Raw genomic sequence first — 18,320 nt, 5'->3', positions numbered from 1 at the left:
TGGCTCTTATCATGTCAATATAAAGTGAGGTGCAATAGTTACGCAATAGGGCATTTCCATACGAAGCAACTTAGCGCAATGGGGGCATCTTAGGCATACTTCATATGCAGTATGAAACAACTTAGCACAATGAGGCATCTTAGACATATTTCATATGCATTGCCCTACCATTACTTAGAATCTGCAGCCATAGACTCCCCCACCAAAGACCCTATTAAAGAATGCAATATGTATGTTCTAAAGAACAAGTGCTTGAAATAAGGTACTTCAGTTACTAATAATTTGATTTTGCACAGATCTAACAAGGAAAAAGCTGTGCTAAAAATGTCATAACTCTGTTTTGAGTTTCTTTTCCCATTACTGAAGAGGCCAAAATAATCCCATCAGTTTGGGAGAAAACAGTTCAGTTTCAAGAACTAACTTTCCGTTTTCCTGCGAAGCGCCTCCTTATAAGGGACATTCTTGACCTGGATTTTCCATTTTCATCCTCACTTTCTTCACTGTCAGAGACAATCACAGTTGTAGGGATCGTCAAAACTTCCTCCTGTTGATTAAAGCTGCCCCTCAAAGCTTTCTCATCAAGGTTTTGATAAAGCTGTTGTTTGTTGTCATTAACAATCTGTGGTAATGACAGGGACTTAGCTGAATCTGCAAAAACACTCTGGGAATGTGAGAGTGATAACCGGCGAACAGGCACTATATTTTCCTTAGTATCACTTGTCTTCTCTAGTTGCACCAAGGGTTCCAGTAACAGCTTCTTGCTGATTCCACCTAACATTTTCCTATTCCCCTCATACTCATTCACCACAGTTTTAATCGCAGTGTCTGTTCTGTCAACATCCACCTGAAATCCCAAGGAAAAAAAAAACAGCTGCAGCAATAGGTGTATGTATAGCATGTTAGGAGAAATAAACCCAATTGTTTCTTGTTACCGTGCTCGAGTTAACCGGAATATCTCCACTGCTAGTATTTCCACTAGCCCCTGGCTTGGCATACTTCTCAGTCCAGGACTGTGCCTGCTGATCAAAAGCTTGTCTATTGTATTTGTACTCCCTGCTCTGCAATCCAACGAAATAAGTTCAAAAATAAGGTGTCCCCTAGTCCAGTTCCCATTGCACAGACACTTTTCACAAACATATACTTACAGCCTCACACATTAGGCCATCATCTGGGTTGGGTTCACTCAGTAACAACCCAATGCTTGTTAGCACTGTTGAAATGTTCAAAGATGGTTGCCATGCCCCCTGCAATATTTCATCATATCATCATACATATATATCTGAAGATTCTGCACCTCAAATTATATATTGAATGGTTCTAAATGAGAAAATTATGCAATTTTGAAGGCATTCATGCAACCTAATTCCTGACCAAACAAGAATTATTTTCACAGTGCAAAATTAATGAATATGGTACAGGAGATCCAGCATATAGAAAATAAAATTGCTAACAAAATTTACCAAGCTAAATAAACGATCAAATTCTTCAGTTTAACTCAAATTTAAAACTTCTAGACAGGGTCATGCATGAAGTATGCACTTATGGAAGGCCGGCAGTTCGTCATTTGGTATCAATGCACTCTTGGATCAGTTGCTTATCTAACTTTAAATTAAATAGCTAAATTTTCACCTCTGGTTTAACCAAGGTTTTTGAGAAAATGGTTTTTTTTTTAACTTCGGATGCTGTCAACCTGAAATGAATATAAGTTTTAGAGACACTCAGACTGTTGCTGTTACAATTTGCAATCACGAGTTGTCTTGGTAAGGTTCATTTAAATAAGTTTTTGATACAATTTTGGCACAGCGGTGTGGGTGATAAATCCGTTTGGGAGAAGGTCACCAGGGGAAGTGTTTAATTACCGTAAGTGACAGCAACAGTTACTGTTCATAACAAGGATTAACACAGCCAGTCCTTATGGTTCAATTTCTGCTGTAGCCGAAATCGTGCTTGACAGATCCAAAATAAAATAAAGGGAGGGCCAAATTTAGGTCTGGGCTATTCGGCAGTGACAAGGTGAGATGCAAAGGAGGACTTCAAGATAGTACTTGGATTTGAAAAAAGAACTATTGCTTGGCTGTTGAAGGCCCGAACCTCCTCAAGTATAAATTCATCTAAAGTCCTATTCCCGTAGGGGCCGTTTGGATATGTGGATTTTAGAATCTTGGATTTCCTCAAAATCGTAGATGGGAGAGGAGAGAAGCAGACCATCCGTCGTTTTCTTATTTCTCGCCCTACTTTCCGTCAGCAAGAGAGTAGGAGATCATCCCATGTTTCCAGGTTGTAGAAATCTCTGGATGGGGGAGAGATTTTGATGCAGTCCAAAAATCTGGACACTCTTCGTTGCGCAGCAGCAAATGCAAGATTGATAAAATAAATGAAAAAATGGGCCCTTCGAACACCGTCGTAGGGAATAGAATACTTCGATCACCGTCGAAGGGGATGTGATTTACTTCGATCCCGTCGAAGTCGAGTTTCTCAGAGTGAAACTAGAAAATACTCTTGCAGGTGCTAATCCAAGCAACCAAAAGTTCTCAAAAGAACTCAAAAGCCAAAGGCAAATTTCATTCAATAATCAAAATCCCTTACAATGCTTACATAACATATATTTTTAATAAAAGAAGGGATATGATATTTTCACTCCCCATGCATTACGCATGCGCCCCCCTTATTGCATGATTTGACGTGAACAGTGGGCAACTTTAACGCTTTTTGACATCAAATTATGCAATAAAGGGGGCGCATGCGTAATGCAGGGGGGGTGAAAAAATCATCGCCGTAAAAGAAACCCTAAAAGCTAACTTAATATCCAAGCAACTAATCATAACCGTCCATCTAAAATAACATAAATAAAACTTAAAACTTACCTAAAGTAGTAATTCCATAATATACCTATACCATATTAGTAAAACGCCTATAACTTTGTCAAATCAAGTCCAAATCGTATAATCTTGGGCTCTTTAGATAGTTAATCAAAAAACCTTTCTAAAAATACCAAAATCAGGCCAAAAGAACAAGATTTGATGCCCTAAATAATACTACAAATAAAATGACGAAAATATAAATTAAAAAATAAGAAACTTGTTCCACGCCAATGAACCGAACTATTCTTGGTGATTTTTGTCCGCATCAAATTTCTAAAACCTGGATTTCTTACTTAAAATCCAAGCTTCTAAATAGAAGCGAAACAGACGGTCTCCTTCTCTCTCTCCTCTCCCATCTAGGATTTTGAGGAAATCCAAGGTTCTAAAATCCGCATATCCAAACGGCCCTGTAAAGTTCGTCTTGAATGAATTCCATATGGGTTGCGCTTTTGGATCTGGAGCTTTATCTGAATTTAGATGGAATGTGACTGGGATCTGAACTCCTAGTTTGTGCTTGTTAAGAGTTTAGATATGATCAAAAGCTCAGACACTAGGCGACATTCGATCTGATCAGTCCATCACCTTCTCAATGATCAAGACGTCTGATCTTCAACCAATTCAATCGCTAATCAGTGCATCAGCCAGATTCAATCCAGGGCAGATTTCTATGAACGGAATTATAAGAGCTTCAACTCTTTCAATTAAGATCTCATGTATAACACGCCATCAACAGTTCACCAGAAAACAATAGAAGTTAGTACTGCACAACATCAGATCTCTGGAAAACTGTACTACTGAAATCCAATGAGGGAAGTCAGTCTTAAAAGATTTAATTCTAGAGACTACAATTCCAATCGTGGGGACGAATGGAATTCTATGAATTTTCAGAACCCAACTTGCATTCAGCCAGGAGACATGATAGGATGAAGTTTAGCTTGCCGAAAATTCACAAAGATATCTAATCCTCAACCAAACAGAAGCCTCTATCCATGAGCAGCGAGAAAGAAAACAGCTGTAATTGTTGTTAGAGTTGGTGCCCTAAAACCCAGTATATTTCGCATGTTAATCAATAAAAATTTCTTTTCATGACAAATTATGGGTACTAAAAGTTAAATATATGTGATATATCACTTATTATTGACACGTATTTGTCCTTAGGTAGCAAAGTAGAAAACCCCTGCTCATGGATTCACAAATCCTAGGGAGCAAGGAGATATGGGATTCCGGATTCTTTGCAGACTTTAGTAGTTCCTAGTTGGGGTTGAGGTTGGACACCTCCTCCTGTATACAACTAGCATCTATCTTGCCAACATGCATGAGATGTGGAGTGACTTATCTCAATCACTCAGGTAATGGACCCTAAGCAAGATAAAATGGGTACGACAATGAGATTGCGTATTGAATAGGATCAAATTAGAATAGCTTGTGGACAGGAGATAGTTGAGCTATTCTACCAGACAGGACCCTTTACATGTCCTTTGACCTGAGGGGTCATATTGGTTTGTTGGCGAGTCTCTCATTTTTTGTCTATCTAACCGTGATTCTCTTACAGTCACCAGAGGGTAGTACTAGAGTGTTGGACAAACCTTCGAGGTCAATAGTGATACCTGACATGGAATTCTCCACCTATTTTATAGGATAACATCTACAGTTTTGGTCAGAGCAATAGGCCTAGAAAAATACATAACCAGGTGGATTTGATAAAGTGTTTATCAAAAAGGATTTCTTAAAATAAGTTTTGAAATGGTTTTAGCAAATGCATTTGTGGGCCAACACTGCTTGACTGAAAGGTATACCGTGAGTGAGCCCAGGGGGTAGTTGATATCCAACCCCCGTAGAACTCAACTCGGTAGATGTAGACTTGGAGAAAAGACTTGCATATTCGATGTGATTAGGGGTATGATGATTTGACGGTTATCTTCAGGGTGGCGGCCACTGACTCAATGCGATTGTAACATTAGCTACGGAGCAATAATTGCAGTGGGGCCCACTTGTGGGTTCTGCAGGGCCTACCGTTAAATCCCTGCTACGATCCCACTCACAACTCGAATGACCTATTTACATCTATTTGATAGGGGTCTTGCATTTATTGGTTCGCACACATGAATTATTTTTGTGGCATTTGATGCAAAGGGAAAGATTTACATAGTTCTAATGGTGTATACACACCATGGGACGCAATGGGATACCAATTTAGTTAAATGTTAACTAAAGGGTATTTTGGGAATTATAGAAAAATATGGATGGAGCTTTTATCCCATTGGATGGGAGAAAATATGTTTATTTAATTAAAAAATTAAATAAACAATTGTAAGTTTAGCTTATAGACTCGTTTTACTAAAACAGTCATAACTTACTCACCTCTTGGCCAAAATTAATGTGTAAGTACTTGTTTCGAAGAACTTTGAAAGATATACAACTTTGTAGTTTATGATTTTTTCTAATTCGGCCATTTACTTGTCCAAAAATGAACTCAAAATTTGACTTACAGCATTATAGCGGGAAAGTAGAAAAAAGAGTATAGGAGATATTTTAGGGATTGTTTTTATTCAATAAAGCAACCCACGTGTTCAACTTGGAAAAATGCCCAATTTAGAGTTTTCTAAACGTCCAAGAATTTATAAAAACATTCCCCACATTGTTTGGTTTCTATTTTGAAAAAAAAAAAAAAACTAACTTGTTTCAAAATTGGAAACTCCCAATTTTGACCAGTTTCCTTGTTTTTTAATAATTCTCTAGAAACTTTGGATTGTATCAAAGGCAATTCAAATCTCTATAAATACAAGACAAAAGAATAGAGTTTTCTACAGCTCTTTCATAATCCATGTGCTGGAAATTGAAAGAGACACAAGAAAATTCGTCCCCTTTGTTCTCTCTCTCTATTCATCAACTAGTTTTGGGTTTTTGAACTCAAAGGCATTCATCCAACTAATCTCCATTGTTCTAAACAATAATTCCCATATTATAATCTGATTCAATCAGATTATAAGGTAAACAAAGAGTTGTTTACAAGATCCTCTGTGCAACAAAAGGAATCCATCGATTCAACTTGCGGTTTCGCGTCGATTAGAGCGTCGGCAAATTTTCGAGGAGTAGATCAAGCGGACGAGTTCTTCTCTACAGCAACTTAAAGGTTTTATATTTGTGTTTATTAAATCACAATAAAAATCAATTAGTCCCTAGGAATCCTGGGTTAAAGCAAAAAATTTGTTCTACACAGTTTATTCTTCCACAACGTGTAGCGATTTTGCTCAGTGTTTTTCAACTAATCTAACTAAACTTTGTCCATGCAAAAGGGTTTGGCGTTATTTATATCCTAGGTTGATACCATTAGCGCCCAAGATTGTAGTTTTATTGCTGCAATTCAGTGTTGTGGCTGAGAATAGATGAATTGGGCATTCCTGTTTCAGACCTTCTCAACTGCTTCGGGTGTTTAAGGTGTCAAATGGTTCATGTTCATGCCGTCAAGTAGCTCAATAGGATATGCATTGTCATTAAACTTTTTCAGCACCTTTCAATGTCACAAATTCTTCCGGCACAACTTGTAACACTCGCCAGGTGGATATCGCTCCTTGTAAAGATACACAAAACTAGATCACCTTCTTCGAAGTTGAGCTGTCTCTTATGTTTGTTAGGCTACTCTTTCTACTTCTGGTTTGCCCTTTCAATGTTGTCTTTGACCTTAGCATGAATGGCCTGCAAGTCTATGATCCTATCTTCAACCTTTAACCCAGTTACAACATTCGGTATGGTTAGAAAGTCAAGAGGACCTTTTGGATTCTGCCTGTAAATAATTTGAAAAGGTGAGCGAACTGTTGTACGTTTTTGCATTCATTTGAACTTGAACTCAATCTTAGGAACGACAAGATCCCAATTGATGTTCTTAGCATGAGCTCTCAACATGTTCCCTAGTGTTCGGTTGACAACTTCGTTCTTCCCATCAGAGTGCAAATGACAGAGGCTGTTGAACTGCAAAGCAGACCCTAATTTCGTCCATAGGCCTCTCCACCTCATGAACTTGGAGTCTCTATCCGATGCAATGGTAATGGGAAAGCCGTGCTATCGAACTACTTGGCTGAAATATAAGTCTGCTATGCGGCAAGCATCCATGGTTGTTTTACAAGGAATAAAATGTGCCATTTTGCGAAATCTGCCCACAACAACCATTATGTTATCCCATCCCCACATTCTCGGTGTCCTCGGCAAGTCCAACACAAAATCCATGGAGACATCTATCCAAGGAGTATCCGGGACAGGTAAAGGCAAGTATTGAAGTTCAATTAAAAAAAGAAAAAGGAAAAAACAAGATAGATCCAGCACCTTTGTATGAATTTCTAAACATCACTGTCCAACTTAGGCCAATTGAAACTCTCTTTTATCAGCCATGTTGTTTGGTCCTCCCCAAAGTTACAATTTTTGGATCACTTTCGACCTTGGGGAAGTTTTCGTTAAGCGTAAACAGCTATCACTGAATAAAAAACCATCCATCAAAAATTCAGTGTTGCCGCCATCTTCAACTGATTTTTGTATTTCACCAAAGTATTCGTCTTGTTTGATATGTTCCTTCAACATTTCAAAGTCTAGAATTTCAATCTTCATGGTATTCAATAATGAAAATCGACGAGTAATCGCATCAGCAACTTTGTTTTGTGTTTATGACTTGTGTTTAATAGAAAATGTGAATTCTTGCAACTAAGACACCCATTTTGAATGCTTGGGATTGAGTTTGAGTTTTCCCCACAGAAATCTCAGAGCTTGATGATCGGAAAATAAATCAAAAATCTCGTTGGATGAGGTAATGACGCCAAAGCTGCAATGCTCTCACTATGGCATATTCTAAGTTATAGGTAGAGCAATTTAGCTTTGCTCCACCCAATTTCTCTCCAAAATACCCAATGGGCCTAAGGGCTTCACTTAGGACAGCACCTATGCCAACTTTTGATGCGTCTCAGTCTACTTCAAAGACTTTAGGACAGCACCTATGCCGGCTTTTGATGCATCGCAGCCCACTTCAAAGACTTTGCTAAAGTCTGGTAATGCCAAAACCGGTGCACTAGTAAAGCATGCCTTAATCTCCTCAGAGGCTCTCAGGATTGAGGTGTCCATTTAAATTTCCCACTCTTCAAGAAATCTGAAAGTGGAGCCATAATCACACTGAAACCATTTATAAATCACTGGTAAAAGCTAGCCAAACTGTGAACAGACCAAATGTCAGGAACACTCTTCGGTATTGGCCACTCAACAACAGCTCTAATCTTGGAATCATCTGGCTTGATTCCAGATGCAGACACTTCAAGCCCCAAGAAAATCAGCTTTCCTATCACTAGGACACATTTCTTTAAGTTAGCAAATAATTTTTCCTTTCTTAAGGTTTCAAGCACTGCCTTGCGGTGTTGTAAATGTACTTCCTCATCCTAGCTATAAATGAGGATGTCATCAAAGAAAACGACCGTTGACTTGCCAATGAATGATCTAATCTTGGAATCGTTTCCTCTTCCTAGGATGTCATAGTTAAGGTCAATTGAGATGTTCTGGTTGTCCTGCACAGAAAATCCGTTAGATTGGCCGTAGCTAATAGGGCCAGTTCACCACATCGGGGCTCAGGTCGACCTCAGCCAAGAGGGGTTTGGCAGCAACACAAGCAGGCCACGTTGGATCAGCACTCCAACATGTTGGGAGATATTAGCACCACCCTAACTGGGACCCGTGAGCATCTAAGTTTAGTACCGCCAGGACGCACGGTACCACCTAGGTCACCACTACCACCTAACCCACCTGAAACATGTGAGGCTGATGGTTAAGAGTTAGATCTCGACGACTCCTCAGAGGGCCAGTTTGACTCAAATGAAGTGTTTGGGCCTTACGAGGAGCCGAGCCAATCCCACGATGGACTCCGGCCGCAGTTTGACGATCGGCTTGTGAGGCCCTTTGAGCGTTGATGCAACTTTAGTATTAGGGTTGATGTCGGGGATTTTAAGGGTCACCTCGACCCTGCAGAATCCCTTGAGTGAGTCGATAGCGTTGACCACTTCTTCGAATAGAAAGAACTTCCTGCGGACAAAAAGGTCAAGTTTGTGACAATGAAACTAAAAGACGTTGCCCTCGTTCCGTGGAAACAAACAGTGTTAAAAATTTTAGAGACCAAACGAATTACTTTTTCATTGCTAAAGTATGATATTTATACAAGTGTGGAGGTAATCATGATCCCTTGATTGAAGGGATAGTTACAAAATTATAGACAACAATCAAGGCTATCACAATCCCTTGATTGCAAGATAATTTATAGCTCACAATTACTGTTACAGATTTACAGCAATCAAGGCAATCCCTTGATTGCAGCCTAGATTTGCCCAGTATTTCCAAAAATCCCCCTCAAGTTGGAGCGTGGAGATTCAACACGCTGAACTTGACGATAATAGAGCGAAAAGCATTTCATCCCAAAGGCTTTGTGAAGATATCTGCAAGCTGGTTGGCAGATGATATGTGTGAAGGCCGTAGTAATCCTGATTGCATTTTTTCTCGAACTATATGACAATCAATTTCTATGTGCTTGGTCCGCTCATGGAAAACTGGATTTGCAGCAATATGAAGAGCAGCTTGATTGTCACAAAAGAGAGTCATGGGCCGTGGATGAGAGATGCCGAGATCAGTTAACAAATATTTTAACCACTGCATCTCACAGGCAGCCATAGCCATGGCTCGATACTCTGCTTCAGCTGATGAGGTTGACACTGTATTTTGCTTCCTTGTTTTCTAAGAAATTGGTGAGTTGCCCAAAAAAGTACAATAACCTGTTCTGGACTGGCTAGTCATGGGACAACGAGGCCAGTCCGAGTCGCAATAGGCAATTAAGTGAAGCGCACTGGATGAAGAAAGTAAAATTCCTTGTCCTGGGCTTCCTTTCAAATATCGAAGAAGACGAATGGCTGCGTCAAGGTGTGGTTTTCGAGGTGCATGCATGAACTGGCTAAGAATATGAACACTAAAAACAATGTCAGGTCTAGTAATGGTGAGGTAGATCAAGCGACCAATGAGACGCCGATAAGAGGAAGGATCTTCCAAAAATTCACCATCACGGTCAGCCAACTTTAAATTTTGCTCCATTGGAAAATCAATTGTTCGAGCACCAAGTAGGCCCATTTCATCAAGTATTTCTAAAGCATACTTGCATTGTGATAAGTATAAGCCTTTAGTGGATCGTGCCACTTCAATACCCAAGAAATACTTGAGTGGACCAAGATCCTTGATGTGAAATTTACCATGTAGGTAAGTCTTAAGATGCTCAATGGAAGGAGAGTCATTTCCAGTGATGATGATATCGTCAACGTAAACTAATATGAAGATTGACAAAGAACTATTAACTCTTGAGAACAATGAGTAATCAGCCCTGGATTGCTTGAAGCCAGCACTTATCAAAGCATCTGAAAACTTTGCAAACTTGTTTGAGACCATATAAGGACTTGTTTAGCTTGCACACACTATTCTCCCCCATACGAGAAAAACCAGGTGGGATGGTCATATAAACTTCCTCGGTAAGGTCACCATGCAAGAATGCATTGTTGACATCTAATTGTTGAATGTTCCAGCCTTGAATAGCAGCGATAGCAAGAAGACATTGAACAGTTACCATCTTGGCTACAGGTGCAAAGGTCTCATGATAGTCAAGACCTTCTTTTTGGGTGTCACCTTTAGCAACTAAGCGTGCCTTATGTCTTTCAATGTAACCATCAGACCGATACTTAATTTCATATATCCATTTGCATCCAATAGGATGCTTTCCTGGAGGGAGAGAAGTGATGGTCCAAGTATTATTGTCTTCCAAAGCTCGGATCTCACTTGCCATTGCTTCTCTCCACTCAGGTAATTGGACAGCTTGTTGGAAAGTTCTTGGTTCGCTCTCAAAGGTTATCTTAGCAAGAAAAGCACTATGGCATGGTGAAAACTTATCATAACTCAAGTAGTTGGAAAGAGGATGGCGGGTACCTTGCAAGCATGTCCTTGAAGATGATCGGTTTGTGTCGACAGCAGAGCAATGGAAATCACGAAGATAAACTGGAGGTTTGGTGGTCCGTGTACAGCGGCGTGGTGATGGGATAGGTTGTTGGGATTGATGAATGAGAGATGGTTGTCGGGTTGGAGATGGTAAAGAGAGAGTATGATTGGGTTGGAGTGGTTCACTTGATGGCGTGGGTGAGTGGGTTTGATGGGAAGGGTTTGTGTTAGGAGTGGGTGAGGAAGAATCGGTTTGTAAATCTGGAATGGGTAAAGGTAGGACACGAGTAGGGTTATGGTTTGGAGGTAAGGCATCTCGAAATGGGAAAGTTGTCTCATAAAAGATTACATCTCTGCTAGTATACACCTTGTGAGACTCAATATCATAGATGCGATATCCTTTTTGGTCAAAAGGGTACCCGACAAATACTCCAACTTTTGCGCGTCTATCAAATTTGTCAGAATAATGAATGTAATAAGCATAACAAAGACAACCAAAGATGCGAATGTGATCGTAGTTGGGTTGGTGGCCAAAAAGGGCCTCATATGGACTTTTTCCAGACAAAAGAGGAGTAGGGACACGATTGATTAGGTAGGTGGCAGTGAGAACACATTCACCCCAAAAATCTAATGGAAGATTTGCTTGAAACCTCAAAGCACGAGCTGCTTGAAAATAGGTGCCTGTGTTTCCGTTCGACCACTTCATTTTGTTGTGGGGTGGCCACACAACTATGTTGGTGAAAAATCCCTTTGTTGTGAAGTAAGGAACGGTCTTGTTGAAGAAATACAACTCAAAGGAAATGCTAACCTAGATTGCTTGGCAAGTGGACAAATACCTCATATTGATTTATTAGAAAAACAAATACTCGAATTGTTCTTGGACAATGTTTGAAGACGAGAGTGAGAGAGATGCCCTAGTCGCCAATGCCATAAATCAAATGATATGCTGTTGGAAGGGAAAGAAGCTTGGTTGGCCTGGTGTGGTTAAAGGATGTAAAAACCTCTGTAAGCCCAAGGGTTCAACCCTACCTATGTTTTGATGATCTACAAACTCAAATTGATTATATGATGCTAATGTTCTTGCTAGCGTTGTGATTTAGACAGGTTACATTCATATCAACACTTGGAGCAAGAAGAACAAGGGCTAGTCTTGGAGAAAGTCGAGTCTTGGTGGTCATCCTTAAGTCGTATTCTATATCGAAGATTCAAGGGAACCACAAGTGTGAGATCAAGTTTGAAGACTATCTCAAGACAAGAAGAAAGCCATGCAAGCAATCAAGAAGATCGAAGCAAGAGAAGACTCAAGGTTCTTTAGTGTTTAGAATGCATTAGAGTCCTCTTGGCATTTAATGTTTGCATGACATAGTGTTTTCAAAACTCATTTTGATCTATCTTTACAACTCACAAAAAGTATTTGAAAACAAATATTTAAAGCCCAAAGATGATGGCCCAAAGTCCTTTGGAATAACCTTTTAAAATCAAGTTTTTAACACAAGGCCGGTCGACCGGGCTAGGCCGAGCGACCGTGGGATGATACCTGGAATCCCAGGATCAACCGAATTTAAGCGAGCCGGTCGACCGCGGATGGAGTTTCTGAAAAGTCAGAAACCATCCAGGAAGGTCTTGGAGGACGACCACCATGGGCCGGTCGACCGCAGAAGGTTCTTGAGCCAAATTTTTTATCGGACAGGTAGCCCTCGGGGTCGACCACGGCGATTTGAATTTTGAAAATATAAAAGGGCGCCCGATAAGGGCGATCAACAGTGCCGGTCGGGCAAAAGAGCCGTTGGGGCCTACGCAGGGTAGGTGTACCTAACCCAAAAATTACAGTATTGCCCCCAAACGGTCATAAATCCTTTAGGGCTATTTAAACACCATTAAAGGCCTTCATTCCAACCTTTTGAAACATCATTTTATCAAATCTTTGAGCTTTATCTTTCAAAATCAAAAGGAATCATCTTCTACCTCTTGTGCATTTGAACTTGCATCCATTGCTTGTCAAGAGGGTCTCCAAGAGCATCTAGTTTCTATCATTTGAAGATTTAGTGAGCTTGAGAGTTGTATTTGCCTTTAAGAGGCTTGAGAGCTTTTATTTCTTTCTTCTTTCCATTTTTTGTAAAGAGGGTTTCTACGCTTCAACCCTATAGAAGAAGAAGCTTGTTTGAGGAGAGGATTTCACGCTTCGGCCCTTGAGAAAGGAGAAGCTTGGTTGTAAAGGGTTCTACGCTTCGACCCACGAAAGGAGAAGCTTGATTACTGTAATTGGCTCACTGATCCGGCCATTTGAAGGAGGATCGAAATAGTAGAACTCGCGCGTGGACGTGAAGAGTGGAGTAGGTCTTCTGATAGACCAAACCAGTATAAATCTCGTGTACATTGTCTCTTTCTCTCTTCTCTCCTTTGTGCAAGATTGTGGTAATATCTTTTACTTGTTTATTCATTAATCAACAAGGGCTAGTCGCACTTTAAATTTCTAGGACTTAAACAAATTGCAAATTGTAGAGAATTTTAATTAGACCTAATTCACCCCCCCTCTTGGTTTGCCTATTGGGATTTCAACCTCCTTACTGTTTACCCGACCCAATCACCATCTTCGAGGACAAGTCCTGCAAAATACAATGTTCAGGAAAGAAAGTGATTGAGCAATTTAGCTTTTTAGTGAGTTCACTAACAGAAAGAAGGTTATGGTTAAAGGAGGGCAAACATAAAACATTATCAACGGGTAAAGATTGTGTCAACATGGTGAAGCCAATATGAGTGATGTGCGCAGTTTGACCAGTAGGTAAGGAAACTGGTTCAATGGTTGAGGTGGGTGATGCAAAGCATAAAAGAGAGGGGTCAGAAGCCCTGTGGTCTGTTGCCCCACTGTCAATAATCCAATATGGGGTAGAGGCACTCAAGCAGGCTGAAACATTACCTGAGAGGTTGGCATTTGGGGTTGAGTTACCAGTGGATATAAGAGATAACAACTTATGGTATTCATCAGCAGTAAAAGAAAATTGTGGTTGGACGGATTCAACTCCTGCAATATTTGGAGGAGAAGTGTGTTGCTGATGGCCGTTAGAGGAACCAACTGCGTTGGCCATGAAAAACGACTGCTGAGGACGATTTTGCTGCTGAGCAGTTGCAGGTTTGGAGTTGCGTTTATTGCTCTTGGCGGATTTACGAGGAGGGTAACCATGAATCTTAAAGCACTTATCGATTGTATGGTTATCCCTCCCACAATTAACACAACGTTCTTGGAATTTGGGTGTGTTGATGGTTTGAGGAGGTCGGTTCGTTCGAGAAGCAGCCATGGCAGAGTTCTCTATAAATGATTTCGGTTGAGCATGAAGGGAACGTTGCCTTTCTTCTTGAATAAGAAGATTATATGCACGATTGACGCTTGGTAAGGGGTCCATCACAAGAATATTACTCCTCACTGAACTGTAGGACTCATTTAGGCCCATTAGCAGCTGCATCAACCGTTGTTGTTGCTCAAAAGAAGCGGCAGACTTGGAAGATGCACATGTACAAGGGCCAACCATTGAAATTGAAGAGAGCTCATCCCAAAAGGACTTGAGCTTTCTGACTTTCTGTAATATGCAGAAATGGAAAGGTTGTCCTGCTGTAATGTGGCAATAGAATGCGTTAGTTCAAAGATTCTTGGGGCACTGCTTTGAGAGAATTGTTCTCTCAGTTCAATCCAGACATCATGAGCTGAAACACCATTGTTGATACTGTCAGAAATTTCACTAGAGACGGCATTTAGCAGCCAAGACGTGACCATATCATTGGCTCGGTCCCATTCGCTGAACATGACAGAATTTGTGGTCGGTCGAGGAAGAATACCATCTATGAAAGCCAGTTTTTTCTTGGCATTCAAGGCCATCCGCATAGCACGCAACCAATTGTAATAGTTGTCGCCAGTAAGAACTTTGGAGACAAGAACAGCCCCAGGGCTGTCAGAATGATGGATGTAATATGGTGATGAGGAATACACATCTACAGAGTTTCCAGAATTGGAAATCCTTGTTTCTGAAGGTAAAGGAAGTGAAGATTCATGAGAAGAATCTGATAGTGGAATAGAGGAGTCTGCCATGATGATTGGAAAGAGCTAGAGAGCAAGTAACTTGCAGGATTAAGGAAAATGTCTATTGCAAAAGGAAGAAGGAAAAAGATATTGCAAGTTTAGAAAAGATGCGTAGACCTTGTGCTCTGATACCAGGTTAAAAATTTTAGAGACCAAACGAATTACTTTTTCAATGCTAGAGTATGATATTTATACAAGTGTGGAGGTAATCATGATCCCTTGATTGAAGGGATAGTTACAAAATTACAGACAACAATCAAGGCTATCACAATCCCTTGATTGCAAGATAATTTACAGGTCACAATTACTGTTACAGATTTACAGCAATCAAGGCAATCCCTTGATTGCAGCCTAGATTTGCCCACTATGTCCAATACAGAGGGTGTGTTTGGCATACCGTTTGAAATAGCGTTTAAAACGCCGTTTTACAAAACGGTGTTTTGGTTCAAAACGGTGTTTTGCCCAACGGCGTTTTCATGTTTGGTTGGCCAGATCAAAACGGCATATTAAACGGCAAACGGAGGTATTGTGTGTTTGGTTGCAAATGCCCCAAAACAGATTTTTAGTGGTAAAATGACCAAAAAGGACATTTTTTGGTTGGCCTCAATGTAACTCAACTACTCTCTCATTAGGCCCAATATTAAAAGGCCATTAGGATCTCATTCAAACACTACTAAAATTAAACATCATTGCCAAAAAAAAAAAAATGGTTATACCCTTGGGGTTCTTCTCCTTCTTCTTCTTAACGGCTGGATTTGCCGGATTTGACGGACGAGTGGAGGCGCTGAGGCAGTGAGGCGTGAGAGGGTTTGCAACTTTGCAAAGTAGATGAAGAAAGTAAGAAACTAGGGATTTTTTTAATTCTTTTGTCTTTAAAAAATCAAAATTAAGTGATCATATAATGATATCAGCAGCCCCTTGTTTTGAATTAAATATTAACAATTTAACAAATTTGTGTCCTCAAGAATGATATTAACACCCCCACTTTTTTGGTATTTGACGTTACGCATAAAATCGCAAGCATATACATAAAAATGAGTTTTGGTGAGGGCAAACACGTAAAAACCCACAGCCCAAAAACTCCGTTCAAAACGGCGTTTTGCAAACGGACCTCCCCCCCTCCGTTTGCAAAACACCGTTTTGAGGGTTCAAAACGGTGTTTCAAACGGCGTTTCAAACGGTGGCTGCGCACCCAAACACTCCCAAACGGCCATTTGGCCCCAAAACGGTGTTTCAAATGCCAAACGGTGTTTTAAACGGTACGCCAAACACGCACATAGTCAAGGAGAATTCAAAGAGGTAAGCCCAAGATAGATAGATGGGCCAAAATGAGGGGGAAAATGAAAAGTAAATACTTTCCAGATGACTTCAGGGCCAATCTCTACCAATGATTACTAGGCCTTCGACAAGGTGCGGAATCCGTGAGAAAATACACAGAGGAATCCCACCCTGTATCAGATTGAGGAGTTACTCTCCCTTCACACATAGCCCATGGCGGACCATGTCTTTCGATTGGCATTGAAAGTCAAGAAGTTGTCTCAATGATCTCAAAGGTGGGACATAGATCGAGCCCCTCCTAGCTCACCCAGTAGAGGTCCCATGACTAGTCGACCATTGCCTACCCTTCCACCTAAGAGTACAGTCGCGAGACCACTTATTGGCGAATCAAGTGTGGGCCATGGACTATAAGACCCAAACCATAGACTACTACATTCAAATGTTTCAAGAGTCGTGAGCCGACTCACAAGTCATCAGACTGTCCACGCATTGAGTTCAATCCTTAGAACACTCTAGCAGAATGGGCTGATGAAGAGGATGAAAATGACCCTTAAATAGAAGACCCTTTGATCGTAGTGCTCAATCCGAGGATTTGGATGATCCACTCACTATGGACGAGAACGATGAGGCTATTCATAATGCAGATCCTGACTAGTCCGTACTTGTCATGATGTCTCCCAAAGTGCCAGAGTTTGAGTGATGGATGCGAAGTAACATCTTCCACACCACATGTACATCTGGAGGAAAGCTCTGAACTATTATCATAGATAGTAGAAGTATGAAAAACTTGGTCTCCCAGTTGAAGGTCGATCACCTAAATTGAAGACTGAAAAGCTTCATCGACCATACAAACTTGCACGATTTAGAGGAGCCAAAGTACCCATTACATCACAATGTACGGAATTGGCTACTTTTTACAAGAGATCGACATTGATCCATTATTCATCAACAAAAGCGAAATGGATGTGACCAATAATTTGGACAAGGATTCTAATGTGTAAAATCACTCAAATTTGTCATTGAAAAGAGAAAAAAAATAGTACTAAGACTAGGATTCCCGACCGTACCTTTGGTGGCAGATTGAGAATATCCAGGCAGATGCGACCTCCATTGTCAATATTAGGGTGGTAGATGGGTGTCGCAAACGTCACATTGGGAGGCTGAAATGGATATCTGAAAACAAAAATATTCAAGCCACGCACACAACACATATGATAAAATTCCCCAAAGAGAGATGACAAATGATGAATGGTTAACTAAAGTAAACCTCTCCGGTATTTGAATCTTGATGTCGAAAACCCCTTTGGCGTAAACGGTTCCTTCGGGTCCCTTGACACCTATAATCCAACCAAACAAATGGGTTTGAATTTGGTACCATAGTAATAGATAATACTCCCAAATCAAAACTTACGAGCATCGATGGTAGACAATGAGGACGAGGAAGAAGAGGAAGTGGAATTTTCATCGGAAAGAAGGGAGAGAGAGACACCGTGAGGGGGGTCGGTGGCAAGGAGCTTGAGCTCCTTCTGCATTCGCAGGTGGAGCCTTGCGGCATGTGCCATCACTATTCACACGCCTCCCTTTGCAAATAACGCTTCTGGGCTTGCAGTTTTCAATTTTGTTTTTAAGGCAAATTAGCGCGCGGGAGCGGTTTGAAACTTTGAATTGGAAAAAGGCTTTCTTTAAAAATATCTAGCGGTCGTAGGGGTGCAAGTCAGGTCGGGTTGGGTCCAACCTGAACACTCAACCCAAACCCGAACCGTTCCAACCCGATGAGGTTCAACCGGACCCGACTTGAGGAACCCTTTTTCCCAACCCAAACCTGACCCGACCGGAATTCAACCCAACCCAAACCTACTCAACCAGAATTTTTAAGCTTACTTTTTAAAAAAATGATAAAAAATATCAGGTTACACTTGGGTTGGGTTGCCCAAGCCCTCAACCCGAACTCAAACCTGGTTGGGAAAACTCAACCCGAACACGAACCCGACCCAAGATCAACCCAACCCAACCCGACCCGAGTTGCACCCCTGTGTTTTGGTCATTGTCACTAGATAATAAGATTTCTTTTGGGTTCACTTTCTAATGATATATGGGTAATTTTGTAATTTTCCAAT

At 40.7% G+C, this 18,320-nt stretch overlaps 1 protein-coding gene across 1 annotated transcript; it reads right to left on the bottom strand.

Moving 5' to 3' along the window:
* Window positions 1–249: 249 nt before the first annotated feature.
* UBC37 (ubiquitin-conjugating enzyme 37) lies at window positions 250–17,868 on the bottom strand. Its single transcript, XM_077373078.1, has 6 exons — window positions 17,615–17,868; window positions 17,471–17,540; window positions 17,271–17,376; window positions 1,146–1,244; window positions 933–1,058; window positions 250–844 (listed from the first exon to the last, which is right to left on the bottom strand). Exons 1-6 carry the CDS (start codon window positions 17,763–17,765, stop codon window positions 410–412), a joined length of 987 nt encoding a protein of 328 aa, XP_077229193.1. The 5' UTR covers window positions 17,766–17,868; the 3' UTR covers window positions 250–409.
* Between the last annotated feature and the right edge of the window lie 452 nt (window positions 17,869–18,320).

Source organism: Tasmannia lanceolata, unplaced genomic scaffold (genome assembly GCF_043159265.1).
Source record: "Tasmannia lanceolata isolate RefF3 unplaced genomic scaffold, GAP_Taslan_0.1 ptg000003l, whole genome shotgun sequence".
In the NCBI taxonomy this organism is placed as follows: domain Eukaryota; kingdom Viridiplantae; phylum Streptophyta; class Magnoliopsida; order Canellales; family Winteraceae; genus Tasmannia; species Tasmannia lanceolata.
This window is presented reverse-complemented; position numbering and strand designations above follow the sequence as displayed.

Coding starts and splice junctions, on each gene's coding strand:
- UBC37 (XM_077373078.1), bottom strand. CDS start 17,765: ATGGCACATGCCGCAAGGCTCCACCTGCGAATGCAGAAGGAGCTCAAG. Junction 1,245..17,270: donor TTCTCAATCTGCCACCAAAG/GTACGGTCGGGA, acceptor GAAATATTGCAG/GGGGCATGGCAACCATCTTT. Junction 845..932: donor TTCCGGTTAACTCGAGCACG/GTAACAAGAAAC, acceptor TTGGGATTTCAG/GTGGATGTTGACAGAACAGA.